This window comes from Phalacrocorax carbo, chromosome 11 (genome assembly GCF_963921805.1).
Source record: "Phalacrocorax carbo chromosome 11, bPhaCar2.1, whole genome shotgun sequence".
Taxonomy (NCBI): domain Eukaryota; kingdom Metazoa; phylum Chordata; class Aves; order Suliformes; family Phalacrocoracidae; genus Phalacrocorax; species Phalacrocorax carbo.
In genome coordinates, this window is record NC_087523.1 from 10180250 (window position 1) to 10199572 (window position 19323).

At 40.3% G+C, this 19323-nt stretch overlaps 1 protein-coding gene across 5 annotated transcripts in view; it reads right to left on the reverse strand.

Annotated features, from left to right (window-relative positions):
- Positions 1 to 3873: 3873 nt before the first annotated feature.
- The window catches only part of DOCK11 (dedicator of cytokinesis 11), an 86972-nt gene continuing 71522 nt past the window's right edge, over positions 3874 to 19323 (reverse strand). For all 5 annotated transcript variants that reach the window (XM_064462982.1, XM_064462986.1, XM_064462983.1 and 2 more), the window contains 11 exons: positions 19031 to 19246; positions 18891 to 18948; positions 17330 to 17436; positions 16200 to 16322; positions 15180 to 15293; positions 13221 to 13367; positions 11950 to 12160; positions 11420 to 11610; positions 10668 to 10768; positions 9049 to 9187; positions 3874 to 6453 (listed from right to left, as the gene is read on the reverse strand). In XM_064462982.1, the coding sequence (XP_064319052.1) occupies positions 6331 to 6453; positions 9049 to 9187; positions 10668 to 10768; positions 11420 to 11610; positions 11950 to 12160; positions 13221 to 13367; positions 15180 to 15293; positions 16200 to 16322; positions 17330 to 17436; positions 18891 to 18948; positions 19031 to 19246 (1530 nt within the window). In that variant the 3' untranslated portion in view covers positions 3874 to 6330. The remainder of the gene's footprint in view (positions 6454 to 9048; positions 9188 to 10667; positions 10769 to 11419; positions 11611 to 11949; positions 12161 to 13220; positions 13368 to 15179; positions 15294 to 16199; positions 16323 to 17329; positions 17437 to 18890; positions 18949 to 19030; positions 19247 to 19323) is intronic.

Genomic DNA, 19323 nt, shown 5'->3' on the forward strand with positions numbered 1-19323 from the left:
GACTTCATCTGCTTTTTAAGACACTCCTTTTAGAAAAAGGGAAGTGGATCTTTTTATGATAGGGTGGGGAATATCCTGTGTTAATGACGTTTTGTTTTTTTTCTTTTCTGCTTGTTTGTTTTTATACTCCTGGGAAAAGAAGAGGATTTAGCAAATTTCCTAGTTGCTGTTAGAAAGTGCCCAAGGGCCTGCAGTTGGAATCAAATAAAAATTGAGGCTTAAAGTTTCGGGACGTGGAACATTTAAGCTGCGTGACTGCGATCAGGCAGCGTGACTACCTATGGCACGGACTATGCCTGCTAGTGATGACCTTTGTAGAGTCAAGCTGATCCAAGATACAGCAACCTCTCTCTGCTTTGTGTCCTTGCTAATCTTTTCCTTCCTTGCTTCTTTCTGTTTTGTCTACCCTTTCTCCTGGGAGAGCCAATGCGAAGCAGACATCCAGTGGTCCGCAAAGTTTTGGCTACCTGCCTGTCAGAGGCAGCTGAAATGCATTTCCCCGGCTCTCTCCCTCCTCCCTGAGGACTCCCGTCGTTGCCATTTTCTCATCCCGATGCGCGGCAATCAGAACTCCTGCCAAAGCCTTTGATCCCTGCCACCTACCCCGACTTCCCGTTTCTCAAGCTCATTGAGTCCTGCCCTACATCTCTCTGTTGCAAATCTCATGCTTGCTCATGTTCTTGTTAGTCAATACGCCTGCAATGTAGTGACTGGAACTCATATAGACACACCTGAGGTATCTGGAGAATGATCTGTTAAATAAGTACTTGGGGTATGGCTTCATGCTTGGCATAAGCTGATTGATGATCGTGCTGGTGCTCTGCCCTTAGCCATGTGTTCCTGCCATGTCCACCCACGCAACCAAAGCTACTGATTGTGGGCTTGTGCAGCGAGTTTGCCTATGTGTTAAAAAAACACAATCAACTTTTTTTTTCTCTACATGCTCCCTAATGCTAACAAATGATGCTGTGTGGCTGAATGATTACCAGGTCCAACAAGAGGCAGAGATAATTAGTGGCACGGGGCTGTGGGGAATTGTCCCTTTTGGGAGCAGAAGGGTCCTCAGTTGCCCCACACCGATGGTGAGATTCCTCCTTTTTAATTTCTGATCTTGCAAGTGCTTCTGTCAATACTTCAGGTCTCAACCGACATAATCATAGGCTCTTCATAAGGTGGCTGGGGTCAGTTCAAAAAAGGGCTCAATTAGAACACAGCTGGATCTGAGGCACAAGAATCCAAAATTGTGAGCTGAAAAAAGCCTGGTCTGACTCATGGGGCCTCTCCTTTTTGACCTCAGTGTTCTCTGGGGGACGTCTAGGGTTTTGTGATATGTGTGTTCAAAACGGCTATGTTCTCTGCAAGTTCTCTCCGAGCTGCTGCCCAAGCATCACCGGAAATCAGAAATTATGCGGAATAAAAACGATGTCCTCTGAACAGCACTTTTGGGTAGATGTGGAACCAAGTATGCTTGTGCGAAAATGCTATCCGTCTCCAACAAATTGCTACTGCAAGTCCATGCATCAAGTTTTCTGCTCACGGTTCCCTAAATACCAAGGTCTATTTAATTCTTCTATTTATTCACCAAGGGAGTAACTCCTTTACCCATCAAGGGAGGCAGGGCATGAGTCTGGTTCTACAGCTGCTCGGTCAAGGCTTGCAAGAGCCCCATACAGGAAGCCTCAGCGGTAGAAGACAGCAGTAGAAAAAGCTGCTTGTCCTTTATCTGCTGATGAGGTAAATAACAGTAGTTATACCTGACTTCCATTACGTCTTGTAATAACCAATACAACTGCCTGAGCTTGGGATATATATCAGTATACTAGCCATTTAAGCTGAGTTGGAGAAGAATGACAGTAAATATGTTTCCAAAGAGCAAAAGCCTGGGTTTGAAAATTGGACTTACAAAACAGAGCAAAAACCTGACCATAAACTTACTGAATATTCTTTAGGAAAATTGGGTGATGTGCTGGGGCATTTCCTTGCTGGTGATTCACACCTTATTTCCATTTATAACTTTGTGTGCATTTGTATGCCTGCTCATGTTTCCTGACAAATCGTGTTTTGGGGATCCTCTGAGCTGGATATGTGGTATATTTGCTCTTTCAGTATTACTGAATCAACATCCTCAACTTGCTGCTGAAAATTTAGTGTTAACAGTTTCATTTGGTGTACATGTATTTGGAGATTTACTACAGTAATCTTCTTTAGAGGCAGCAGAGGCAATAGCTCATTTGACTAGGTTTTAGTCCCATGAATCTCACCCAGGTATTAGCTTCAGACCACTCACCCTGTTCTGTGAAGGGAAGAAAAACCCTAAGCAAACCATGTTTATTGCAACACTTATTTTTCCTGGTTTTGTAGTCTTTTATTTTGACCTGGCATAATCTCTCTTTTATCTGTATCGACTGAAATGTGATTTTTGCCCTGGCTTCTTCTCAAAATTATTGATTCTTCAAGAAAAAGAATATGAGAATAAAGAGAGCGATACAGCATCGCTGGTCTTGGAAAGCTCTGGAGCAGCATTGTGTATTACTCGGTGTCACGGGTACATCGGTTAACAACTGAGGCAAATGGGATGTACCAGTCTGTCACACACAGAAGGTTAAACAGGGCTTGTACAACACACATATATACAACATGCACAATAAAATCACTTCTGTTATGAATATGTAGTAGCAGGTGTTAAATTTACATGAAAAGAGTAAATTACATCCAGAATATTGCTGAAATACTATGTGCGTATCATAATTGGTTCACCACTGCTTGACACAGCATATTATTTAAAGGTTAAGTACGACAGTCTGTGGTTGCATAATAATTAGCTATATACAGTATTCCTAAATCCAGTAAGAACCTTTGTTTAATTAGAAGAACTCAGCTCAGTGAACCTCAAATGAAACACCCTAGACACATGCTATTCTTCTAAAGCGGGTAGCCTGAGCAAGGTGTGGTTTAATTTGTATGAGACTTCCGAGGCTATAATTTCCACTCATGTTTTCCTCTAGTCATTTTTGGGCTGTGTCCCATCAGATTGCAGGAGTATTCTGAAGCCTGCTGTAAATTCCATGGGACCCTGTTGCTAAAAGAAGGGAGAACGAACGTATTTTATCTACTTTGAAATAAAAGCCATTATGCTTATGTATACTCTTATTCTATATCAAAATACCATGTGGTATATGTTCAAAAGGCTTCTGAAACAAAATAAACACATAACAACAGCTGTTCTCACATCCATGGTTTTCCATTTCTTGGCCTATCCCATGAAAATTTCTGTTGTCAGAAAAAATTTATAACATTGAATAGCACGTAGAAATATATCCTTGGCTGCAGTAAATTCTGGGTTTCAGATTTTTTAGAACCCATGTTACATTTCAAAAGAAATGCAACTCAAGTTATTTGTCTTAAAATGCTGCTTTCCAATCTCTCTGCAGAGAGGAAAGCAGTAAGTCAAAGAAGAGAGTTTACACTTTGTTTACTCTATGAGGATGTATAAATCTCTAAAAGCATATTTTTGTACCTAAAGTGCTGGGAGACCCTATGTTGCTTTATATGTTGTGTTTGTGAACAATCTGGCTTTAAGACATACCATTATCCAAAACAGCCCTGATTATGAGAGTAGCCAACTGCTCTTAATCCTCATGGACAGATACTGTGTCCTATTTCTTCTCCTTTTATGCAAAATTACCAATGCATCCCTTCTGAAGACTTGGTGTGTTATATAGCAGGCTTGCAGCAAAAGTAATTAGAGGTGTACATATAAGATATGTATATGTAGCTATATTGATACATAGAATGAGTGTGTGCCAGGTTGTAATTTGAAATATGTCTATAATTTTTACAGGCCAAAAAACTCCCACCGATACTTAGGCGGTATATGAAAAAAAAAAGTGTTAATGAACAATAAACATTTATATTCTTCCAAAAAAGGCAGCAAATAGGAAGTACCCAATGTAAGTACCAGCTACATAAAACAGGCATATACATAGTACATTCCCCCGACAGATCTGTGAATTAAGCTATTTGAGCCAAATGTAAGAAAAAAATCTGGAGGACTTCTTTAAACTGGGACAATTATGTAGGAAAAGGATGGGAAGAGAAAATGTGAACACCTTCTTGGCACCGTTGTCCAGATACAGCTGTAAAAGATGTAATGGCCACTGCCCATTGTTTCTAGATTGGTGAAAATGTAAAGAAAAACTGGTTTGTTACCAGTCTTTTATAGCCCCTCTAAAAAGGACAAATTTTCCTTTGAGATCTTTCTGTTAGAATCCAGTTGAATTATTTACCTGCAGGACAGAAAGCAAATCCTTAGGGCATGATCATTTTTGTTATTCATCAAAGCTGCATATAAGCATGTATTCTGAACTGTAATGACTATATATTCTAACTGGACTGGTATTAAATACTTTTTTGGCTGAATGACTGAGACAGCTTTCGAGTATATTAAACTGAAATGACAGGACAAATCCAAAACCAACAATAAATTGAGAAGTTCAGATGAAAATTCATCTTGGACCATTAAAGACATACAAAGATATGAATAAGAATTTCAGCGTAATTCCAGGAAAAATAAGGAATAGCAATTGAAAATTCAGCCACCAAAGTTACTTCAGAACACCAAAGACATCAAAAAACATGAACAAGAATTACACCGAAATTCCAGGAGAACTAGTAGGTTAGCTGTTGTATGTAAAAGAGCTATAGTGCAAGAGCTTTTGGACGTCAACCTCTCATCATTGCTGACTGTATTCAAGACATGCCTTTAGTACTGGTGTCTAGAGATTAACTAGCTCCAAAATATCTTGTAATGTATCCACTAGTAAACAGCTTCATCACCTTTCAGTAAAGCAATTTGGAAAACTCTCCCTATCTGCCTTTAAATATTGTTTGTTGAAAGGTGAAAATCAATAAGGTACTAACCACATTTAAGCATGTGTCTCTTCCTCTTTCTGTTAAGCTAAATTTAGAGCCTGCCTGGCATAAAAGCACATACAAGCAGAAATGTGGTCTGTTACATAGGCACATCTGTATTTTGCTTGCAACAGCTAATGGGTGAATTTATGGATCACAACATTATTTTCTCAGAACACAATTTTATATATTTAGAATCATGCATAAGAAACATTTTGAAATGTGGTCCCATTACTATTTGATGATAATTTTTGTTACAGAAATTAAAAGCTTAACATTTTATAGACATTATAGCCAAGCTACCTACCCAGCTGGAGTCCTTTTATTATGGCGTTTCCTTACATATCCTTAAAAAACCCCACCCTTCCCATATGAACTACTGGAACCATATTTACAATTGATGGGGTTTTGAAAAACACGAATGTTAGAAGGAGGAATAAAAGAATTCTGGAAAATACATTTTCTCCATCTAACGGGCTTTCAGAAAACATCTGTTTAACAGGAGGGAACATGCATGTCATATGATGTTAAATAAAACCCCTAAATTTTGTATGAGCTATTTTCATGTGCTGCATTTTTTTAACACATCTTACAGATTATTAGGATTTTTCTGAAAGGTATTAAAGCACTTTAGAATTCCCAACCCAATTTAAGGTGTCCTCAGAGTTTATATTTGTGTGAGACCATGAGTGGTAAATAGAAAAAAACTTGTATCAAATGACAAATCTCTCAGGTTGTTTTCAGTGAGTACAATCCATCCTCCTGCAGCCACAAAAGGTTAGCCAAAATTGAAATCAGCTATAGTAATCTCAGCTCTCATGGAGGTTACTTTAGAATTATCTGCTCAGAGGATGTATGAAAATTGTGATTTCTGACTTAGGTTTTAGTATTCCAGACGAGGGCAAGTTTACTCTCATTGTCTGAGCGCAACAGGGGCATCTGGACCCCTAGCCACTTTTTAGAAGAGGGGGGTCTTTTACTAGTGACTACCATTTCTCCTTCATGTTCCCTGTCCAACAAAGCCTGTAGCAGCAAATATAATGCTAAGTTCTACATACTTTATGCTCCTTCTATTTACAAAGTAGTTTCACATTTTATTATATTCCATGTACAACTTTACATAGTACCGTTATCATTTCAATTCATAGTTCAACAATTCAATACAAATTTAGGTAACTGCCTTTCCATGTCCTGTTATACATTTAGCTTAAAAAAGAAAAAAGTAGGAAACAAACACAGTGGTGCAATGTCCAGGCACTTTCAATGTTGCTCAGCAAAATAAGCAAGCACCCTGTTTGAAAGCATGGCAACTTTTTGGAAAAAAAAAAATTGAATCTTTGCTCATCGTGGATTTTTCAAACATCATTTGTACAGTTCAAAGTATTCCTGAGAAAGCTCTGTAAAATATGACTGATATGTTTATATTTCAGCAGTGGGTCTGAGTGAACAGTAACTTCCATCACCAGATGTTCCGCTGATTGCACAGAAGACATGCAGGGAGTCATGCATCCATGGCGAATGCATTGGATCTTCATGGTAGATCTAGACGAAACAAAATGATCACAAATTCAGTAAGTTTCAGATCGTTATTATAATCAAGCTGCTTAAAAAGGTATGCAAAAGAGATGTCCAACCTTGTCTTCAAAGCTGTTTCGCAAAGGCAGCGTAACAAAGAAATGAGAAAGAAGAGTAATTCAGCAATTTCTGTAGCATTCATATATACGCTGTTCTGTGTATTACTCAGCCATTTTTAGTTACAACTATCCAGTATAGGAAAGAAACAATTCTCTGTATACAATTTTTTATTATATCTTAGCAGTAACAGAATTCTAATTTTTTTTTTTTTTTGTAAGCACAGGGAGTTACCTGCAGCTAAATACAGCAAACACCCACTACATCTGCGCTGTGCGGCAAAATTTTGTACTTTATAACCTGAAGAATGGTCTTGCAGCACAGGATCTAACTGGACTGGTAGAGCTGCTCTAGAGCTGACTGTGTATTACTTTTTCACCCTGTGGTTCACCAGTCAACAAGTTAGTTAGCCTGAATTTACATTACTGAAACCGAGATAATTGGCCATCAGAAACGGTTTCTGGACATCCAGTTTTCTGCCACTCTCCGAGGCTTCCTGTACCTGTTCAGCTGCAGTTTATCAATGTTTTGTGTTTACATTTCCCTAGCAAAAGATCTGTAAATAAGTCACAGGTTAACCCAGTGAGCTACTCATCTGCACTGCCATCTCAGACTAAGTGCACTGCCTGCATTGTTTTGGGATGCTGACAATATTTAGAAAAGGATACGTTATTAGCAACGAGAACCCTAAATTAATGTAATATACTTTTTATGTTTAACTGAGTAATTTCCCAGAAAAGGAAAACGTGCTCCATTAAGTTTCATTTGTTAGATACTTAGGTCGCTTGATGGCAATACAAAGTTCAAATCAGCAGCTATCTACAGAATGTTGTACAACCATAAAGAACCGTGCTCGTAAACATGATCTTTTAAGCTGCCTTTTGATCTAATACAAGGAGAAAGTGAAAAGTATATCCTTCCCAGTAAGCCCTTCACTTTGACATTTCAATTGCTGTAATATTTTGCCCATTAACCAAAGACAACATGACAGTGGATTTGTAAATCTATCGGGAAAATAGGGAGTGTGTTTTAACAATGCTTCTTTGTTCTAAGATAGACTTAACTATAGTACTGCGATGGTGCAGAACTGAGTTATTTGGTTTTGATTTGACTATTGCAGAATTCAGAAACCACAAAAGTTCCAGCAGCTGCATGCAAATTAAATGTCTTGGAAAGGTTTACTTGCAAACAGCTTAGAGTAAGCAGGTGGCAACTCAAATGAACGAACATCTCTGAGCAAAATTCAGCAGTGGGGTATACGTGGTAGCTAATGTACATGAAAAAAAATGAGTGTGCCGAACATGCAAAATTAGTAGTTTGCACACTAAGAAAATGGTCACGAGCAGAATAGCAGGGAAATCTAACAAAAGCAAGAGGGATGCAGCAGCTGCCTCTTCTCAAATGGATCCTCCCTTATACTCCCTAAAACAAAATTCAGCCCTATCGTGAGACTGTTTCCCTGAAATGATGCTGTACTCTTCCATAACAAGACTGTGTTTGATTCCTGTAAGCATGATTTTATTGTAAATAAACCTAACTTACAAATAGCAGCCTGGTGCAGTTGTATTATTTTGCTACTTGCACATTTCTTCAGTAGTTTGAACAACTGCTCACCTTATTGTGGAATTTGCCTATATATTTTTAGTGATTTAAAATGTTGCATTTTTAATTAATAGTCACACATGGACTGTACATTGAATAACAGAGATTCTGAAAACATTCTTCTAAATTTCAAGTGCTATGAATCCCAATGCAGTCTGTACCATTCATTTTAAGTGCTTGATACTATAAATCTACAATGATCCTTCTTTTGCCATGATGGAGGCAAAACTAAAGAGCAGAGGTACGGAGATTACTTCAGAAAGCCAGTTTTCATCTAATTTCACAGCATGACACTAGGTAGAAGTGCAACCGTTCTTTGAATCTCTCACTTCTCTGATGCTACTATTTAAATGTATTTGCCTAGAAAGATCCAAGAAAACATTAAAACATAGATAATTTAGCACAAATATTTTAACAATGCATATAAATAGCATGTTGGCATTAGGCCAAAATTAAAAGAAAACAAACATCCTTTAATGAAAAATAGTAAGAAAAAAAAGGAACTTAAGCTAGATATAACTGAGGAAATGGAAATTTTGGCAGAGAATTTTGACCTGTGACTTATCACAGGATTCTTACAATGTAGAAAAAATGAGGCAAAACATGGCACAGGATTTCTGATGACCACAGCCAGGAAACTAATAGTATGTGTCAGCGAAGACTCCGCCCTGAAGCTCACTGTGTACCAACACCAGGCTGAGACTTTCAATCAACAGAAACCGGTTTTAGGAATCCACCAAGTGTATCTTTTACTGTTCGTGTTCAGTTACTCGCCTTTTCATGTTTAGCTAAATAACATGAAGAGTGGCAAAGTTTTCAGTTAGTTTTCAGTCAGTTTTTAGCAACAGCTAGTTTTCAAGCACAGAGAACCACCTCTGTTGCCTCCCGACATGCAGTACGTGCCTGTTCGTGGATGATGTCAGAAAGTTCTTTCACCATATCCCGAAAGTTTGATTTTAGCCCCTCGTGGTACTCCACTTGATCTTCCTTAATGAGTCGCTCGTTGAGCTCCAGAGCAATTCCACAGGCTTGTATAAACTTCCTGGGGAGGAAAGGAATGAACTTTGGGCATTACAATAGCCCAGTCTTCTACCAAAGCAAACAAACAAACAGGCAAATCTCTTTTTTTTTCCCCTCCGTTTTCTCCAATGTTTGGGACAAGTCACATTCTAGGAGCATCCCTGACACAGTCGGTCAGGCAGTGGGGAGGGACTGCAACACAGGTATTGGGCCTTCTGCTGGAGCTCCTTCGAGCTGGGATCCTCGGTAGGTGGGATGTGTGCACCCGCAGTGCAGCACCGTGGCCTCACACCTTCACCCCAACCTGCAGGACCACACACAGCCTGCAGATCCCGGATAAGCCCAACCAGCTGCACATAGGGGCACAAAGCAGAGGCCACGGTCAGGCACAGAGGGGAAATAAAATCGTACAGGGCATGACGCATCTGGATGTATGTAATGTAGCATGTATGCATGAGAGGTCAAGTTGCTAACAGCAGACACACCCTCCAGAAAGAAATTTCTAACATGGGGACCTGTAATACTGTTTTCTTGGTTACTGCTACTCATTTTCTTTGCTTCATTTCACATGCATATTTCTCCTTTTTTTATAGACTATAATGAAAATACATGCACAACTGGGATTTTCTGGGATTTTTGCATGAAATAGAGATTGCGTTTGTCCTAGCTGCCCTGCAAGGCTGGAAAGTAAAACAGCCTTCCTTCTGTTCTGCATCCACATGTGGCAGGTTTGCAGGGATTTTTCCCCTTTTCCCACAGTTTGCAAGGTTACTCAGTACACTGAAGGAAAATAGGATTAGCCCAAATGCTGCCTCCTCCATACAGTGACCGATGGGCGAAATGGAAGTCACCAGCACCCAATAATAAACGCAGGAGCTGGTGGGCAACTGGTTGCTCCCAGGAGGTCCAGAAAATAGCACGGCACTCATCCTGAGGTGAAGCAGGAGCTGCCTGATTACATCTTAAGGAACACTTGAAAGTGGGAGGTAAAACCTTCCCTACAGGACAGGAGTTAGAAAAACACCTGTGCAAGTCCCATAGTTTCAAAAATTAGCAACCGAAACAAGAACGACGATGCTCCATAAACTGGCAAAGGATTTGTTTTAAAGTATTTCAAGTTCATCATTATCTAGTAAAAAATCCCTTTGGGAAGACTGGGAAACAATGCATAACATGAAAGATCCCTGAACACAAAACTGTCAGACCTCTGGTTTTCAAACATACTTTCTTCACGTAATATTCTCAAATACCCACACAAACTGTTGAAGCAGGCGTTCAAGCAAATCTCCCCATGTAGATGACAGCTTGGGAACTCTTGACATATATAGTTACATTGGCTTTTTTCATATGCCTGCGCACCCACAGCCCTGTGAGGCCTGCATCTTTTTATAGCACATGTAAGCATTCAACATCTGCCGATTTTGGAGACAGACAAAAATATAAGCAAAGCAGGTACCACATTCCAGCCAGCTAGCTAGTTTTTATTACATTAGAAATCCTACCTGAACATTTCCTTTAACTCATTCACTTTCTTAGCAGGATATTTGCTGGACTGGCTGTCACTTAGGAAAGCTCTGGCGTAGGCCAAGGGACCAGCATTAACCTAGAACCAAAGAAGTGAGAAATCATTTATGCTAGACCTTCTGTTGAGTTGCTAAAGGCAGTTGTGAAGGGAATAAAATTTAAAAACCAAAACAAAAAACCCAAACCAAACCAGACCAACATTAGCATATTATTTGAATGCCACCAACTCTGCATTACTAATGTCACCAGAGGCACCTGAACTTTCAAAAGTTGAGTATTAGTTTTTCTATCTAGGTTTTTGAAGACCAAAAGATAAACGGAGATACAACCTGTTTCCTCGCACTTCCCTCTTATTTCTGTTTGGAAAAGCAGTGTGGTCTGAGTCTTAAGGTCATTCATCCGGCTTGAGAAGTCAGGCTTACAAAAAGGGTATTTGTGCCTGATACAGAACAATCTTCAAGAATTAAGTATATTTCAGCATTCACCCGTGGCCAACTAATGTGCAGTTACACTTGGACTTGACACTGTAAACACCACTGGACAAAATGCTTATTACCATGAGCCACCTAATGTACGTGGCAGGGCAAGCTGTGCTGGCAGGTTGATGGCTGCAGTGCTGCGAACGAGGTAGTTAATGATTTCTGGAAAGTAAATGTGTTGTGTCATGAAAAGATGACTCACTCTGGAGAGGTGAATATAAATGTAATTTTGAACGGATATCAAGCCTCACCTGCACAGAAACACAGCCTTGCAATTTGAGTTGCAGCTGGATCATGTCAACATCAGCAGCAGAGCAGAGTTTCTGCAGCTCTGCTGTCTTGTCTTTTATTTCATCAGTAGCGACATCAATTGGCTTTAAATTAACCTGATGTTCATAATTGACTGGAATTCTCTTCTTTACATAAGGGAAGGAGTTCAAAGCTACCAGAAACAGCAAAGAAAGTTTATAAATTGAAAAGTCATGCAGCAAATAGGAGTACTCTTCATAGAACATATACAGGCAGATCCTTGCCCTCAGGATTTTACTCAGTGTGTGTGAAATCCCAAACAAGGCTAAAACTTGCCAGCACAATTTATTAATTTGTAGAAATTTGCAAACAGAAATATAAAGTCAATTCCTCCTCCCAACCAGAATATTGTATCACAGTTCTGACTAAGTAGCTGAGAGAATTTCTTAGTATTTTGCGATATTTTTATGAGCTAAAATAGTCTAAAAATAGTTGCTGATACATATTGTCATGTTCAGACGCTTGTACTTACTAGTTAGAATGGTCCTTTTTTTACATTGTTCTTCTACACTGCCATGCTTTTTTCCAGATAAAGTGTAAGGAGTTTCAAATACAAATCTGTTGATGTTATGATTTCTTTCAAATTCAGTCTTTCTTTCAGACATTTCTTTCTCTTCAAAATAGGGCTTCACATAAGTCACTTGAATATGGGCATACTTAGGATCAAGGTCTTTAATGTTGACCTGTGAAATAAGAGAGTTACTCACTAGAAGAGCAAAGGCTAATAAATTAACCAATCATAAATTAATTTATCTACTGGAAACTGATTTAAACTGATCCCCTGCTGACCCAGCCCCACTGCAGGCAGGTGAATGACACCCAAAGCACTCCCTTTGACCTCAGTTGTGATGTCCGACCGTCCTCTGGCAGACACACAAGACAATGAGGTGTTGCACAAGAAATACCTCATCCGGGGCCAAACAAGCTGCATCTGGAGCAGGTAGTCATGTCACCTTATCCATCAGTGCAGCAACATGACTGAGCTACTTAGTCCTTCTTATATGACCATATTGCTTCCAGGCCAAGAGCCAGTGTTCATGCAGCACTGTGCTGTGGCATGCAAATCTGCAGGCTTGCACAAAGCAAACTTTGGGATCACCAGTATTGTCTTTAGTAACACAGACATATCCACAGTTACAACCTAAGACTGTGAATAGCCCTTGCAGGGAACATAAATGGGTATTCAATAGGAAAAGGAAGGAGCTATGGCTGTAAGGGCACAAAAATTTTCTTTTACACTTGTAGTGTCAAATCAACAAGTAACTCTGCTTCCAATCATCTGCTCCCCTGTGCTGGTTCCTAACGCCTCCCAACAACAGGGCTCAGTCAGATGTGGACTGCAATTCCCCATTTGTAATTCCCAATTAATTTATTTCCACCTAGGAGCTACATCGACATCGAAACTTGTCAAGCTGTGCAACATGTCCCCACAGGAGCATGAGGATGCAAGGGGCAATTGGAAGCAAGGCCCTTGTAAGAGGGCAGAAGCAGGGCTCACTCCGCCATTCCTCCTGGCAGAAGGAAGGGATGCTCTGTCACCTCCCACCTTCAGCTCCGCAGAGCACAGCTCATCCTTCTGTGCTCCATTTGCACAGCACTTAGATCAGTGCAGCCCCAGGCCCTGAATAGTAGTAGAATACAATCGAAATTTTTGTCACGCTCATCAGCGCAGTCTCTAGTATGTGGCCCTGACATTCACTGCTAATAGCATTTCATTAGCTTGTTCATGCAATTTAACCCTACCTTGTTAGAATCCTGGATAATTTTTACAGTCTCTGACCCAAATTTTTCTCCATAAAGTTTAAGAAGTCTGAAGGAGATTTCTGAGAGGCCGGTCAGCTTCGGTTCCTTATAGATGTATTCCTTCCCATCTTCTTCTTCGAAGAATGTCTAGCATTAATCACAAACAAGTAAAGAGGAATAGCTGGCTTTCTTCACTTGGAAAACTTTATATTTACTACTTTAAAAGCAACTGTCTACTAACATTTCAGAAAGTGAAGAAGGTTTAGAAAGCTATAGCTTGCATAAAGTCTTACTGACCTTGGCCTGTTTAATAGGTTCCTTCAAAAATTGTGTAAAAAATCATAAAATTCCTCAACAATCACATCATTGCTGAACACAAAAGCTTGAGTATGACCAGTGAGAAATCTAAACAATGTGGAAGATGGGTTTGGCTAGTGGTTGATCTTTTGGAAGGTTGGAAAGAGGCAAGTAGGAGAAAAAACCCACAAAAACAAGGCATAAAGAAGGAGCAGAAAGACCCAGAAGGTGAGGAAGCCCTGACAGCAGAGCCGCATGAACAGTCTGAAGGGAATGATTTTGTGTAGGCTGAAAGGGACTTCAAGTGATAAATAAAGAAATGGGTTTCCTCTACTTTGATTCCTCTTGTATTCAGGGAAGTGGAACTTGGTGTATTTGCTGTAAATAGAGACAACATTGCATTAAAGGTCGTGCCTGCATCACCAGTCCTCCTTATAATGGAAACAGCATGAAAGCTTCCTGCTTTGGCAAGCTGTTCCAGTCAGAGGTTGTGACAGTGTTAAAACTATATTTGTGTAGCTGGCATATAAAGCCAGCAAAGCTTTAAAGTGCAAAACTGGATCAAGTATTGGTTGTCAGGATGATATGTTACATAGCTTAATTTTTGGGGCTATTCCAGTTATTTCTACAGCTTCTAGAAAACTAAGTTAGCAGTTATTTCCTTTTCTCTATTGCTAACCTTATTTACTTTTTACGTAACCGTATTTACTCTTTACTTTTAAAGATGAGGACAAAAATAAAATGTCTGTTTGCTGCAGCAGAAGTCAATGCTCCGATACGCGGTGCATGCAATGACAGTGGTGTCCAAAGGTACAAACCCAAGATGGTTTCAGGTGTTTTCATCGTGTCCTCTAAAAGAAAGAACGAGGAAAGGCAGGGCTAATGTAATTTACATAGGATTTTCTAAAGAGGTGTCCTGCATCTCCCCCACGGTTATGGCTCCACAAGCAGAAGCAAATAGTTCAGAGACACAAGGGAGATGAGAATACACACTTTATTAGATTAGATGCTATAGCTGGAGGAAAAAAAATAAAAACACAACTGCTTTCAGGCTCAGAAGACTTCATCAGATATAAGATCAGATCATGCTCCTTCTTGGGACCCTGAGCCCCAGATCTTGTCCATTTTTCTAGCTATCTCAGCTAACAAAATCCACTATCTATCTCCACAAGTATGTAACCAACACTGATACATATTTTGCCTCCAGCTTCTCCTATAACCTTCTACTCCACTAATATCTAGAAGGGAGCAGCAATTGCTTGTAGACAAAAATATCTGTTACTACTACTGTTTATATACTATGGTTATATACTGTTACTGGTTATACACTGTACAGGCTAAATTGTGCTTGTGTAACTTGTAATAGCTATAATTACAAAAGAATCCCAGTGTTTTCTGAACCCACTAAACCATTTCCTAACTGCTGAGTCATTTTATGAGAAGCCCACTGGCAGAATCATAAACTTTATAATAAATCAGGTACTCCTGGAGAGAGACACAAACCCTCACCACAAGAGTGCTGTACTGAAAGCTCACGTAGATGCGCCACTGGCTGCACCAGAGGAGCTAGCAGGCTTTTCAGGTTCAGGTCTGACAGAGCAGCGGCGTTCGGGGCCAGGATGGCCAGTGAGGGGTAGCTGGAGAGCCAGTGTATATACTTACTTGCCCATAAAAGGCCACTTTGAAAAAGGTTCCAAGAAGCCTCTTCCTTGTGTGCATTACTTCCAGTATCTTAGCATACGCTCCATGAAGTGTTCTGTACAGCTGCGTAAGTTTCTGGAAATCAGATCTTGACATCATTAAAGCAGAATTTTGCAAGCAGGAAATTCTAGCTTAACACTGGAAGCTACTGAGATACCTGAACACAATCCTTTGGAGAATTCAAACTTGAATTTCTAAGGGGGTTGAACTCATCCAGTTTTCTTTGAAAAACCTCAGCCTTAAGCACATGCTTAGCTTCAGGCCTGAAAGGCACACAGACTTTGACAACCCCACTATGCTTAGAGAGAAGGCTGAGCCTGCTCTCTCACCATGTTCCCTGACTAAGCCTTTACAGGTAGAGCAGCTTGCACTATTTTACTCAGATATTCCTTTTTGATAAAAAACTGCTTTATGATGAAAAAATACATCAAGGCTTCCCCTAGCTTCAGTTATATAGATGGATACTGTCCTGATGTGGAGGGTGTCATGGGAGGGAAAGAGGAGTGCTATTCAGCATTTGAGCAACAGCCTCAGCGAAGCACAGGTCACAGCAGGTGTTGGGAAGGAGCAAGGCGGAGGGCTGCTAACAGCTTCCTTCCTTCCTCTCCACTTGCCACCGAGTTACCTGCAGATCTAGTCCTTTCTTTGAACAGTTCTCACACTGCTTTGAACCCTTAAAATGCTGAAGTCTTAAAAAGAATCTGGCTTTGATGAGCATATGATATGATGACAGCTTTATTTTAGGGGAAGGAAGGTGAGAATTATTCACTAAATATGAGTCTTCTGTGTCTTTAGCTTTAATAATTACCCTGTAGACCACTGCTTTCACTAATTTGTTCAATGACCAGCAATGAAGACAGTGTGTGCTTAACTGACCACCAATTCGATAACTCATAACTTAAAAAATAAAAAAGCCTCCTGTTTTTTTCTTAGCGGTCTAGAAAATTACCTGATATATGCAAACTAGTTCAAAATACCTACCTCAAATTCACGCCGCTTTTCATAAATAGGAATGATCAGTTTGGAAACTTCAGAAATTGTTTCATAACGCTCTGCTTTCCACAGGCCATCTATACATTGCTCCAGCAGCTCCACCAGGACTTCCTACGAGAGCAACCAAGTGGGTCTTGTTAATAACAGTCAAAGGTAGAAAATAAAACCATTTTACCTTCAGATACTTTAGCAGGTCCTAGTATAAGCAGCCACAGTTACATAAGTTTAAACCTTGTGTGTTCCTGGCCTTTCCAAAGGTATTCTAAATTGGGGGGGGGGGGGGGGGGGGGGGGGGGGGAAAGGAAGACAAATTAATTTTTAAAAGTTCATTCATTCTTAATAAATCACAATAGCCAGCAAGTATGTAAGCACATCTTGGTTATTTAGCTACCTCTCCCCAGGAGAATGCCAAAACTCTGGAAGGGTATGGCGACGACAGCACTAGAAGTCATAGGTACATGCCTAAGAAACACGTCCAAGGAAAATGTGTGCAGTAGCAGTGGGATATGATGCTAAGGATCCTCAAGCCTAGTCTTGATGAATGGGCAGTTGGGCAGCTGGGCTGAAGGGCCACCTTGCTCAGCCACGTGGCTCACCCAGCACAGTAGTACAGGGATGGTGCAGGAGTAATTGTGAGACTTTATGACTCACGGGAGGATCTACCCACTTCCCCAGTGCCCTGCTATGGTTTCTGGATTGTTCTGCTAACGTGGTGCTCTACAGCACAGCCCTAACTCAAGGGGAACTTAAACTGACCTCTCACTTGGCAGAGCTTGACTTGTATTCTGTCCCTCCTTGGAAATACCTCGCTGCGGTGCCCTGTGCTGGCAGAATTAGCATTTGCATAACATGGCAGGCAAACATTGTGGTGTAGCTTTTTCAGTCTCAGTGCTAGAAAAGCCTTTCAAAGGAACCAAGAACTTATACCAGTTTTACCTATCTGAATTGTACACAGAAAATCCTTCAATGCAGATTTCTCTTGGGAAATTGCTGTGGAACAGTCTTACTTACAGATGCCAGTGCACAACTATAATTTGTTAGAGCTCACGTGAACAAAGTCTAAAACTAAATCCTATTCAGCCATCAAATACCCTGCAGTCTATATTACATGACCTCACCTCACTGTAATGTACATCCATCATCCCACCATCTTCCTTCATTGCACCTTCTTCATCAATGTTGGGAGTGATTTTCCTGAAGGCAGTGCATCCACTGGGGAAGAGTTCTGAAGCAGGCAAAAGCAAACGGATTTGTGGAATAACACATCTCAAATGCATCACGCTTTAATGGCCAGGGAAGCAGTCCAGCTCACAGCGAAGTCTTACAAGTAGCAGGGGACCTGACTCCCATTTTTGCTACTGATTTGCTATGTGAGACTGAACACATCAGAACCTCCCCAGCCATTTGCCAGGGGAGTCATTCCTAGTATGCAACTAACACTAAGCACAACAGATTTCCCCGTGTGCTCTCTAGAAGTCATCTTTGACCAACCTAACTGGCCGCAACCAACTGAAAGTCAGGAGAGAAGGACACGGGTATATCTTTGCACAGAAGATGCAAGAAGAGAGCTATTGCTGGATGCTGGAGAGCTGGGTGGTAAGTGAACAGGATTGTACACTCCTAGCAGAAAGCACAGTTACGTACTCCAAAACTTTGAGTAGTTTAGCCTTTATTGAACCCTTTCCAGCCTACGTATATGTAAAGACTGCCAGTGACAGAGATAAATTAATGCATTCACTTGATATTCCTTTGGATTTGTTCCTCCTCTTTTTCAGTTCTCCGTTACTACCCATTGTGGTAAGCAGCCTCCAGGGTACAAATACAGAATTGCCGACTTTCAATACTCTTCCCTCTGCAGCCATGTGAAATGTATATACATATCAGAAAACCAAGTCCTGATTCTTCCCACTTTAGCCAACACAAAGTACAGAATTTGGAGGGGCTCCAAGCCCCTGAGCAAGGGACTTACGCACTGCCTTGGCTGGAAAGGTCTTGTGATCAGCTTTTATGCAGCCTTAACTTTCTGAAATGTTAAGTGTCCATTTCCACAATTACTCCCTTACATGAAAATGAGAAATGGGGTCCATATATCAACTGTGGAATATATTTTTAAAAGAAAACCTGCAAAGTGGTATTACTTGAGAACACGTGTCTGTCTTTCCTTCCTGTTTTGCATTAAACCACAACACTCTCTTTTTTTGATTGTTTTTACATATTTGTATAGTTAGGCTTTAGTCTCATTTTTTGACCGAATTTTGACTGCTTTATTCTATAGTTTTCTGTACTGCCTATAGTGATACTTCTGAAGAAAATATTGACAGCCAGTTTTTAACATGGGCTTCCCCTGTGAGCACATTTCTTAATGTAAAATACAACTGAACATTTAAACCGAGACATGATGTGTCTGTTCTTATTTCACTCAGCAACGTGCCAACATGACTGCCTAAGCAGACCTGACCAGCCTAGTAAATGCCTGTGTATGAAGAATTGGATTCCTTTCTTAAAAAAATACTTATCTTCTAGCTTTATCCACTGCATTAACTTTTTTTTCCTTTTAGCTTGTGTCTAAAATAATAATTTACCAAATCAAGAGAAACCTGTCTTTAAAAAGATTCTGATCCCTCACAAAACCCATCACTGCATTGTCATCCTTGTGCCTCCCAAATAGCACACACTTACTTTTCCGGTGCAGGAACTCTGCAACGAGGGCTGCTACGTGAACATAACACATGGCTGCCTGCAAAAGTACAAAGGGAAAATTAAAATGTCATCTGTACATCGGTCTTGTTGTGCACCATGTTTTTAATTATCTTAATTACCTCTGAAAAGTCTCCGTTTTTCACATGTATCTTTGCCATACTGTCCAGCCACGTTTTGCGGAGCTCTGGGGTACTTGCATAAGATTTGGCTAAACTGTACTGTAGATCTATCAACATTTCTGGATCCTTTTCATGTTCTTTCATTTGGGCGGTAGCCATAAGCACTGTACGGATTCTCTTTGTCAAATCTTTGACTTCGGAAGGAAAAGCAGTTGCCTGACACAAAATAAATCAAATTAGAACCAAATACAGAAATAAAAGGTGTTCCAGGCTTTGCCAAAGAAAGACCGTTG